The following is a 12,256-nucleotide window of genomic DNA, read 5'->3' as shown; positions in this document are numbered from 1 at the left end:
CCAAGAAGCCGCTGTATTGTCTCGAGTCCGAGGAGGCCTGGCCGTTTTTTGCTGCTCCCGGCCGTTTCGCCGCCGACGACACCCGATCCCGGGACAGCCACCAGCGCTCCAAAAAACTGGGAGTGTCCCCGCACTGCTCCGCTCTCTCTCTCTCTCTCTCATACACACACACACGCACACACACACACACACACACACACACACACACACACACACACACACACACACACACACACACACACACACACACACACACACACACACACACACACACACACACACACACACACACACACACACACACACACACACACACACACACACACACACACACACACACACACACACACACACACACACACACACACACACACACACACACACACACACACACACACACACACACACACACACACACACACACACACACACACACACACACACACACACACACACACACACACACACACACACACACACACACACACACACACACACACACACACACACACACACACACACACACACACACACACACACACACACACACACACACACACACACACACACACACACACACACACACACACACACACACACACACACACACACACACACACACACACACACACACACACACACACACACACACACACACACACACACACACACACACACACACACACACACACACACACACACACACACACACACACACACACACACACACACACACACACACACACACACACACACACACACACACACACACACACACACACACACACACACACACACACACACACACACACACACACACACACACACACACACACACACACACACACACACACACACACACACACACACACACACACAGGGAGAGAGAGACAGGCAGAGAGGGCACACGGGCGACGAGAAACACAGGCACGAGTGAACGCTGCCGTTCGTGGAAGATTCACCCCCCCCCCCCCCCCCCCGGAAAGACAGAATACTCAAGACCCACATACAGAGACAACGGGCTCATGTTTCTCGGCGCTTGTCAGGCCCTGAAAAGAGCGGAGGGGCGTTTTATTTTAACGCAGGGCCGCTATCTGTTGTGGCTCCCCGTCGTTGAATTTACGCCGGATTCCAATGTTTCCCTGTGCAACGATTGTTGCTGTATTCAAGAAGTTTAAGCTGCCGCTGTGGCCCAGTGCTTATAATGGCGCTCGGCTGCTGACCCGAAAGACGCGGGTTCGATCCCGGCCGGCCGCGGCGGGAGCATTTCGATGGGAGGTTTGGGGTCACATAAACGCCATAAACTACAAGTATTCAGGGAGGTTAATATCGGGCGTTACGTAGTTTCGGAGATTTTATAAACCTGCTGTGGTGTGTTTTTCAGTGGCTCTGCTTTGATGTTAGGCCGCTGATCCCTGAAAGGAATCCATCCAGCCACTGGCGTCCACCGATTGTTAGACGTCGTGCGTAATCGCTTGCACCGGCTGATGTGACATCGCGGGGCATTGCAGGTGCATATGGTTTAATAACGCATGAAACGGATTAACCGCGGTGTCAAAACTGGTGGACGCCATTTACCGGAGGGCCTTCTTTGAGGGGGCATTCGCCGCTTCGTTCTTGAGTTGTATTCGACTGGTCGGATTGGGTAAAGGCGGTTGGAGTTTCCCTCGCTAAGGCGTGCTTTATTAAGCTAACAGAACTTCTTTGACTGCGCCCAGACTGTTTCAGGAGAGCTATTCACAGCGGTATTTCTTTCTTCTCTTCCATCCAGATGGCACCCTTGTCGAGACCCCAGAGTCACCCGGGAACTCCGGTCGGCATGCCCACCACGCCTCTGCCGCCCGGACTGCCCCCCTCCGGTGAGTCTGCCAACTGAAATGCTCACCTATTACCCCACCCTCCCACCCACTCGGACGTGGCCGGATCGCAGTGGTGGCTCAAAATGTGCCTAAACCAACTCGCCCAGAAACATACCTATAGCTCTTACTCAAAGCGCAGGGTAGTGCCCAGGTAGGGTATTACTGCCCCTCGATTTGTACACAAAGTTTGTCCAGACGCTGACTTACAAGTAACTCACGTTAAGCAGCCGGCCACGATGTCAACATGCGAACGACGGTAAAGAGGTGCGGTGTGTACGGGTGAATAAACCGAGGTGTTACTGGCGCTTCTGGAACGAATTCCCGGGACCTTTGAGGCGATCTGGTCCCGCGCAGGCCGTGGTGCGGGTGCTAGAGAATTTAATACTGTAACCAGACAGACGTCGACCGCTGAATCACTGATCCGCGGCTTGCATATGATCACTGGCCCGCCGCGGTGGCTCAGTGGTTAGGGCGCTCGGCTGCTGATCCGGAGTTCCCGGGTTCCAACCCGACCGCGGCGGCTGCGTTTTTATGGAGGAAAAACGCTAAGGCGCCCGTGTGCTGTGCGATATCGGTGCAAGTTAAAGATCCCCAGGTGGTCGAAATTATTCCGGAGCCCTCCACTACGGCGCACCTCTTTCTTCCTTTCTTTCACTCCCTCCTTTATACTTTCCCTTACGGCGCGGTTCAGGTGTCCGCCGATATATGAGACAGATACTGCGCGCTTTCCTTTCCCCAAAACCAATTATTATTATTATTATTATTTTTTTGGTTCAGTGATTTTAAAACGTGCTATACAGCCCCCCGAGGCCTTCGTAATAGTGTTCGCTATGTAGTGCCGCGATCCTCAACAAGATATGGTGAAGCTAGACGCTGTGTTTACGTGCCGAAAATTCTGAACGATTTGCCAAATGAGGCATTCTCGATTCTGTCAAAAAAAAAAGCATTGAAAAAGATTATTTGTTCATTGTAACGCGGTTGTTTCAATACTTCTAAAAAGTATTGGTCATCACCTCTGAAACATGTTCATCTTATCTTAAGTGTATTGATTCTTGTCTCGTGATTTGCTCCTTGTTTGTGTTTAGCCTCTTAACTGTTAATGCCCCTGCATTCACCCTGTTATGCGTCGAGTGAATATTGCACACTCGTCCGCTGATTTTGCCGGGCCAAGTCCTTCAAGCCATTGGTGGCTTTGACAGGCCCGTTTCTTGTACTTTGAATTCTTTTGTGCAATAAAATTATTATTATTATTATTATTATTATTATTATTATTATTATTATTATTATTATTATTATTATTATTATTATTATTATTATTATTATTATATGATCACTGACGCACTAAACAAGCGAGTGACGACAGCGCGTGGTGGCTTGTGTGTGCTCGCAGGCGGCGGACGGGTGTGTTTCATCGGCGGCGGCGGAGGTTCGCTGGACTGCGACAGCGGTGTGACGAGTGTGGGCAGCGGCAGCAACCCCGGCCGCGACAGCCCCAGCGGCGGAAGCGTCGAGTCCCGACACAGCAGCTCCAGCCTGGACTCGGGCAGGGGCTCCTCCTCCAGCTCCTCCGCCGACTCAAAGGTACACTGTACCTTGGTACTTCTGAAGCCCTGAAACGGTAAAATGGCATCGCGCACGCACAATAAAGTAGCGGCGCAATTCTTCATTATAAAAACGGCCTATAGACAGTCTATAGACTTCTTATACAGTCCATTGCCGTCCTATAGATATTTCTTTTTGTCTATTCAAAGTCTATATAATGTGTCCATAGACAAGTCTATTAAAAGTGTATGGGCATAAATTTATAGATTGTCTGTAGGCTGTCTATAGGATTTGTGTTGCCTATAGACTGTTGTCTAGGGTTTCTCTATTGAGAGTCTGTAGACTCTTTAGACAGAACCCTATGGACAGTCTATAGGCTGTCTAAATAGGTTTTTGTAAGACAAGTCCTTGACGCCAGGAAGAAAACATCTATCGATTGTCTATAGACTGTATATAGGATTTGTATTGCCTATAGACTGTTCTCTAGGGTTCGCCTATAGAGAGTCTATAGACTAATAGACAGAAGTCTATGGACAGTCTGTACACTGTTTAAAGAAGCTTTTGTGAGGGCTGAACCCTTCCAAGGTGCTCTGATGTAGCAGCGTTGCATTCGTGGTTGTCTGTCTGCTGGCGCAGGTGGCGCACCGACTGTCGACGGGCAGCCACGGTTCGTCCAGCAGCCTGACGCTGACGAGCAGCGTCGGCAGCCACATGAGCAGCCTGACGCCCGAGGTGGTGGTCCTCTCCCCGCTCAACGTGGCCGGACTGCTCGTCAACGGCGTGGCGGTGAGTGCAGCGTACCGCGTTCTAATCACGGAGAGACCACTCTCAACCGAAAGCGGCGCTCTTATAAGCTAGAAAGTACCAAAAATGAAATGCAGATGTCGCCACCACGGATCGATTTCGAAACTATAGAGCATGCGTCGACACCCAGACGCGGATCCCGGAGGCTACACTACAACGCCATTCACTTCAAAACGATGGAAACCCGTCCGTTTCGGACACGTGGAATGATTTCAATATCCAATTTTTCTCGCCGATAAACTTTTCTTTTGCTGCCGTGGACAAAGGCCAGCACAGCCGAAAAAAGAAACAACCATTTTTTTGTGCACAACAGTACAGTTGAATATTGTTATAACGAAGTTAATGGGGCTTGCGATTTTTTCGCTGTAGTCGTAGCTTCGTTGTAGCGACTATTGACCGAGCTTCCTACAGGAATCATCATTGCTTCGTTATATCCAATACTTGATTATAGCCGTAGCTTCGTTATAGACCTAATTGACCGAGCTTGCAATGCGGATGATTATACCTTCGCTTTATCCAATATTTCGTTCTAAAGCGTTTCGTTATAACGAGGCTGGACTGAAATTGCATGGAGCTGGTCTCAGTGTCCCTTGAAACAGTCGTCGGCGCCTGTATACATATGGTATTTTTCACAAAGCGGTTCTAGGCCGCCGTCGTATTCGCACTGAGGTGCATGCGTCTACCTTGCTGGGGTTTCGTTCCGAAGTGATGTCCTCACATGCGTTACGGGCGGGGGAGGTCCAGTATGGAACGGAATGGTGAGTTTCCATAGAAGAACGAATTCTGTTGGTTCTTGTATACGCTCATGTTGAACGTGTCTGAACGGTATTATTCGCAGAGAAAAGCGGCACTTAATTAGAACGAGGCAAACTGTATGGAAGAGTCGTTAGTAGAATGCTAATAGTGTGTCTCCTTTCATGATGGAGCTACTTGTACTTGGAAGGGGGAAAAACTTGTAAAACGGGGTGTTTTGCAAGTACATCCGTAAGCAACATAAGGGGGAACAAATTTTTTGTACAAAATTGCGAATTTTCTGCTTATTTCTCCACTATATTTGAGAACGAATTTTAGGCGCCAAGAGGAAAACGAGTTAGAAAATAGAAAAAAATTGTTCTTGCCGCACGTAATTGTATGGGGTAAACAATAAGTGAATGCTGAAACTTTATTCTTTGTTCCCCTAACATTGCTCACGACTGTACATCTCCCATGGGAGTGGGTTAAAGTGCGAACAAATGCGCTGTTTTCATCGTGCCGATTCTGAAGCGTGCTCTGACGAAGCGAAAAAAAAAAAGCTGCGGCACACACGCGGCTGGCTGAATTGCCTCGCAAGAAACGGGAAACGTGCGCGCGCGCACGCACGCACACACACACACACGCACGCACGCACGCACGCCACACACACACACACACACACACACACACACGCACGCACGCACGCACGCACGCACGCACGCACACACACACACACACACACACACACACACTCTCTCTCTCTCTTATACACACTCACACACACACACACACTCTCTCTCTCTCTCATACACACACACACACGCACACACACACACACGCGCACACACACACACACACACGCACACACACACACACTCTCTCTCTCTCTCTCTCACACACACACACACACACACACACACACACACACACACACACACACACACACACACACACACACACACACACACACACACACACACACACACACACACACACAGCGGAAGAAGAGACGGAACTGTGCCACACTTCCGTGCGCTGATTGTTGCCCCTGGTTCCTTTCTCTTTTTTGCCGTCGTGCGAATTTGATTAAGCCCGGCAGTTAGTGAAACACGATTTTTCATTAAGCTCCGCAGCGAACCGCGTCTTCTGTCCACGTGCTCCTTTTACGCGAACGAAAAAGGAAGAAGTCTTCCCTCCCGGGAAATCCTCTTCGTACGAAAAACAACTGTGTGAACAGCGCTCTCCCCCGCGACGCGAGTGGCGTTCACGCACCGGTTATTCCCGCGAATAATCGCTGCGCGAACTGGTGTGCTCCCCGAGATCGCGGGTTGGGTTCGCCGGTGCTCGCGCAACTCTCGTCCGCGTGCCGTTACAGTTTCGTATTCGATTGTTTGCGTTTCGCGGGCGGAATTGCGCCCTTTATTAAACGCATTGATTGCCGCAGGCTATATACCGAAGTTGAAGCTGGAGCCGTAATGAAATCCAATACCAACTGCACGCTATACCCGCGCAGGATGAGATCCGTACACGTTTTCCTCCCCATTTTTGTTTCCCTTCGGTTCCCCAATAAACCAGACTTGAAACGCGGGCTCGACTCCCTTCGGTCCCCTTTCTCGACCCCTCATGGGAAATCCCCTGCCGCAATTCTTTCTCGCTTGAGGGAGCGCGGCTCTTTCATCGAGGGCCAGCAACCCGTGGTCGCCGCGCCCCATTTTTTAGAACAACAAGCGCCGGTGCCTCGAGAGGCCCTTTCCTCCCGCTCGGGTAGGGATTTTTCGACGGCCGATCGTCGGCGGAGGGCTCTATATAACCGCCTCAGCCGCCGTGGTTTTGGGGTGCTATAGGAGAGGAGGGGGGGGGGGGGGCGGCGTTGACCTGCGTGGAGCAGCGCTCACCTTGGCGGCACGGGTGCTCTATATTACGCCGGGACCGGTGGAGCGTTCCTTCTTTCCCCAGGGTTGCTTTCCCCCCCACTTCCCTCTTTATTTCGCCGAGGTATTGATTGGTGCGTCTGCTGCTGGCCCGGTTGTTGGCTTCGTGGCGGCTGCTGTGTCGGGAGAGCGATTCTTCGGGCTGCGCCACCCCAGATGAAAGGAGCGAACGGGATGTGGAGAGAGAAAAGGGGAGGTGGGGAAATAACACCGCAAACAGCGCAGAGCGGCGGGAAGGTCTGGTCGTCGGAAAACGGGAAAACGGGGAAGCAGTACGCGCTCGGGCACCTATCCGTTAATGGGCTTTGGAACGCCCAACGTCGGCGATGCTGTTTCGCGCGCTGGCCGTAGTGCGCGAAGAGGCGCTGGAATGGGTACAAACAAGGGGAGAAGAAAACAACAACTAAAGGGTGTGAAGAGCTCTGGCAGTGGCGGCGGAACTCGCGTACCTTATTTGCAGTTGTCACGGGAGAACGTCGGGCGAGCGAGTGTGGGCCTCTGTATATACATGCGCGCGAATGAGGTGTTGTACGGCTGGGAAGCTTCCCTGGCTGCGACGCGGAGAGCTGCCAAGCATTGAGGAATGCAAAAAAAAAGGAATGCGGGGAGTTGACGGTGGCGGGTACAAGAATGACGCAGGCTGCGAACGAGAAAGAGCGAAGGGTATCTCCTTGGAACGTCGACTCCACGCGGTAAACTCCACGGAGCCACTGCATGCAGCCACGGATGCTTGGATCAGTCTTCTCTCGAACTGAGGGCATATGCGCCCGCTCTGCCACACAGCGTGTGGGATGACGCGTTAGTGTAGGAGTATACTTTCAACAGAAAGGAATAAAAAGGGAGTAAGTAGGACAGCTTACTCCCTTTTATAAAAGCGAGGGCTCTAGAGGTCAGCTTACTTTCTTTTTACTCCCCTATTGGAGTATTTATGTTTAAAGTGCTGCAGGCGTTAGTGCCTATACTTCTAGTTGATTTACGTCTTGATATGATTGAATGCCACTAAAGGCGGGAATAGACAGTTCGCTTGCAGTTGCGTTAGCGCTGACGTTGGCGCTGGGCCTATCTCACGCTGTAAACAGAGCCCAATCGGCTTCCTCATGTACCAGGGAGGGTCGTGAGCTGCAAAATGAGACAATCAGTGCGCCGGACTGATAACCGCTGCGCTGTTATTGGTTAAGCAAATGGGTTCCAGGGGAACATTTACGCTCCGTGATGCTGTAAACGTAATCTCGCTAATCATATAACGATGATAATGATGCCTCGCAGGCCTGCGCGCCGGCTAATGTCATGACAGTTCGAACGGTTTCCTCCCAAGCGTGCGCATTATTCCTTTTGCATTTCTCGCTTGTCAAAATTGAGAGCTTTGATGTGTGTCGTGCTCTTCATTTTGTGCTCCTGCTAGCTGGAAACGCTCCTTTTTGTGACATTGCGTTCTGAGAAACTTCCCTTCGTTAAGCTTATACGCCCAGAAATGTCCCAGTGTTCGAGGTCGATCGCAAATTGGGGCGCTTTTGTCTATACTTCGGACCTTTTTTCCCCATTTTCCTTCCGGTGGGGAGCTGATAACGAGGTCCCCTTCTACTTATCGTGCCGCTCTCTTTTTTTTTCGTGCCAAACCGTCCGACGGGCCCTGCCATACCCTTTTGACTCGTCGCATCAACAGCCTTCCCTTTCTCATTCCTCGGCTTTCTTTCCCTGTTATTCTCACTCTTCTCCTCCCGTCTGGCCCCGAGCTCTCTCCCTAATTTTTAATCCCCGCCTCCGCTCCTTTCGATGTGCTTATACCTTTTTTCCCCTTTTGTCCTTGGCTGCCTTTTCCTCGGCGACATCGATTGGTCGTCGCTGTGTAGCCCTATAGTATGCACACACACACTGGCAACACAGATTCGTGATCCGCCTTTGCTGATCGCTTTTTTTTTCTTGATCCCTATGCTAGCTTCCCCAGTTTTTCCCTAATTTTTTTTCACTTCCATCGGCGCGCTTCGCCGTTTCACCCGAGTTAAATGGGTGTAACCAATTTTCTTGAGTAATTACACGAGACGTCGCGCCCTGGCTGTCATGAACCAGAGGAAGAAAAATAGAGGGAAAGGGTTGGAACTGAAGTGCAGACTGGGGTTCGCTAGCGCGTGCCCCCTTCCCCGCTCCTCTCTCCTCCAACACTCGGGGAAAAAGCGCGGGAAAAAAAAAGAAAGCGCGCAGTGTTTCGGGAGGAAAGGGATGAGATATATGCACGCCTCGCCCGATTTGTCTTTCCTCCCAAAGGGTATTGGAGCGAAGCTGCTCTAAATTTGAAACGCCGGTCGAGGCCCGGGTGTCGTCGGGGGCTATAGAACGAAGAGGAAAAAGAAATGAACGGGAACTGCATGCTGGCGACCATTTTGATGTCGTGTGCATGGTGTTTATAATGTTCCGGGTGTGCATTTGTGCGCATGCGTGTGCCACTAGCGCGGCTTCAGGGCCGTGGCACCCACGTTGTGCATGCTGCCATATCACTCCACCCGCCGCGGTGGCTCAGTGGTTACGGCGCTCGACTACTTATCCGGAGTTCCCGGGTTCGAACCCGACCGCGGCGGCTGCGTTTTTATGGAGGAAAAACGCTAAGGCGCCCGTGTGCTGTGCGATGTCAGTGCACGTTAAAGATCCCCAGGTTGTCGAAATTATTCCGGAGCCCTCCACTACGGCACCTCTTTCTTCCTTTATTCTTTCACTCCCTCCTTTATCCTTTCCCTTACGGCGCGGTTCAGGTGTCCGCCGACATATGAGACAGATACTGCGCCATTTCTTTTCCCCCAAAACCAATTATTATGATTAAAGTGCACCCCTTGTTTGAAAGGTGTGAAAGCAAGGGACCTTGAGGGTGCCAAGGTTACCCAGGTTACCCTCAAGGTCACCCTCCCGTTGGCTACAGCTGGCGCGATGCTGCTCCGAACTTACCCGAGCTTCCTCCCACTGGCCGCAGCTTGCGCGACGCTCATCCGAACTTACCCGAGCTACTCCGAGGCTTCACATATGATTCCTGGTTGGAACCGTGTCCCCTAAAACGAAACAAACGCCAGTGCGCAATTGTTATGGTAAGGGAGAGAGCGGCGAGACAGGACCTCGGCACTAGTCGGTCTTTGTCTCGAGCTTCGTGGTCTGTTTTCATTGAGACGTTCACAGCGTCCCTTCGCGTGAACTATGGCCTCGGACTCTTTTTTTTTTTTCAACTCATCCCTGACGGAGAGGTTCAGGCGCGTAACCTCACGGCAGACAGCCACTGCGCAGCGTTACTCGCAGGCTCATTGTTCTCTTGCGTCGCAGCAGCCGCGTCCGACGAAGCTCTCTCCTTCTTGCGGTGACGAATAGGCGTCGCGTTCACGGTTGTCCTCCTTCAGATATGCGCCGAGTACGGGCGCTTATGTCTCGCCCTGCATACAACGCGCGCCCGTAATTCATATATGCATGCATCGCGGACACGCGACAAGCCGTCGTCTCTGGGTGCGTCGACGGAGATAGAGGCGACATTACATTCGCGCGCCGCGCGTTTCTCGGACGGATATGTATACGTATTTATGCGATGTATATTCGCGTAGACGCGCCTGCGCTTGTATACGAGGGGGCTCGATGTCTTGTCAGCCGACAAGGTGTCGCCTTCCTTTGCCGCGTTCGGAGCTGAGAAAAAACAAATGCGGAGATGGCGCGAGCTAGACGCAAATATATGCGACGACTCCTTTAATAATGCGAAAGCATTGTACACTCTAAAGAGAAAGGAGTAAAAAAGGGAGTAAGCTGTCGTCTAGTGCACTCCTTTTTATGAAAGGGTGAGCGCTAGAGGACAGGTTACTCCCGTATAGGTGTATTGGTGTTGAGAATGTATGGCTCATCGGCATCGAAATCCGGCTTGTTGGCCAGGCGAAATTAATAATCCGAAAACTCGTGACGTCATCAGCACAGCTGTCATATCAACCGTAAGGGGGTCAACAGAGGGCCCGATGGCCTTTATAGTGGAGGGCTTTAAATCAAACCCGTTTTCTATGCATATTTTGTGTTCTGTGACTGCAGTGCCAATTATTCCAATTCTATTCCAGATTCCAATGGCGGTTCTTTCCGGTTTCAGTTGCAGTTCCGCCAATTCCAGGCTCAGTTTTCTCATTCGCAATTTCAATTCCAATTCGAAGTCCAATTTTTCTTAGGCGATTTCACCGGCGCGCTTTGGTCTCTTACGTTGCGGAGGTGTGTTGTTTGGTTCCTTATACATGTCTCTATCCTAGCGTTATGACCTTAATCCGAGTATACTCGGCTTTCAACACGTCGCTCGCGCTAAGCCTGCAGCTTTGGGGTGGAAATTTCAAACGCTTGCCGCGGCGACAACGGTAACAGTGCTCGCACAAATTTGAATGTTACAAATTGTTCTCGATTAATGTTGACAGAGGTATACCTGGACTCTGAATGCCTCCACTTCGGTTTGCTTTATTTCGTGCCTAGTCACGAATCGTGCCAAACTATAAACTCCGGACATGACCTACACTAACCAAGCACACCTCCAGTCCATACCGCCGCTGGTTTCGTGACCAGCAGCTCTGCAGCCCCCTTTTGGAGTTCACCGACAAGGAGCTTTGCTTATGCCATTTCGTATTACCGCAGTACCTGCCCAAGGGTTGCGTCTGAATACGAAACTTTGGAATCGAAAAATAAAAAGAATGTAATCATACTGTCGTCGCTACTTAGTCGCTATAGGAACCAAGAAAACGCCCATTCCTGACCTCTTCTTTTTTTTCTGTTGACGGAGACCGCGGGAAACAGCGCCCCCTAGTCGTTGCTGAGCCTGACAAATGATTCGGCGTAAAACCAGTAGTCCATCCTTGTGCGCGGCGCTCGCAAATGAACTGCATTGTTTCTGCACCGTCCGCGTGTGCTCCATGAATTGATGGTGCGTCGGCTCGTTTGGATAGGGAGTAATTAACGCCGCTCTTTTCATTCGAGCGCCCCCCCCCCCCCCCCTTTCCTCCTCCTCGTCGCCGCCCCGTGTTTCGCTGTCTCCTATCTCGGAGACGCGTCGCCCCTTGTCACATGTGTGAGCTCGGAAACGGTGCACTTTGGCTGAGTTGGAGGAGGGAAGAACTGGGCTTTTAATGCGCCGCAATCCGTCCTCGCTTGCGTCGAGCCTTTGTGAATGCGCCGCCGAATGTTGGTCGTATATATACTCGGGAAGCGTAAAGTGCGAAGCATCTACGGTGGCACTTAAGGAAATGAAATGGCTGAAGGAGTGTAAAGGGGGTTTTTTGGCGGGAGTCCTCAAGGAGGAGGCGGCGGTCGAAGCCGCTCAGATACGCGGGACGATGATTTTGTTCCGTGCCCAACGAGCAGCTTTAAAGGCAGAGCTCAACTCTGAGAACGGCGCTCGCACTT

At 51.3% G+C, this 12,256-nt stretch overlaps 1 protein-coding gene across 3 annotated transcripts in view; it reads left to right on the top strand.

The window, feature by feature from the left end:
• ckn (CRK like proto-oncogene, adaptor protein) overlaps positions 1 to 12,256 on the top strand; it is a 173,934-nt gene that overhangs the window by 96,526 nt on the left and 65,152 nt on the right. For all 3 annotated transcript variants that reach the window (XM_077634091.1, XM_077634092.1, XM_077634090.1), the window contains 3 exons: positions 1,772 to 1,859; positions 3,250 to 3,440; positions 4,038 to 4,187. In XM_077634091.1, the coding sequence (XP_077490217.1) occupies positions 1,772 to 1,859; positions 3,250 to 3,440; positions 4,038 to 4,187 (429 nt within the window). The remainder of the gene's footprint in view (positions 1 to 1,771; positions 1,860 to 3,249; positions 3,441 to 4,037; positions 4,188 to 12,256) is intronic.

The sequence above is a fragment of the Amblyomma americanum genome, chromosome 8 (assembly GCF_052857255.1).
Source record: "Amblyomma americanum isolate KBUSLIRL-KWMA chromosome 8, ASM5285725v1, whole genome shotgun sequence".
NCBI lineage: Eukaryota > Metazoa > Arthropoda > Arachnida > Ixodida > Ixodidae > Amblyomma > Amblyomma americanum.
Note: the sequence above shows the minus strand (reverse complement) of the source record. Positions and strands in the feature narration are given on the sequence as shown.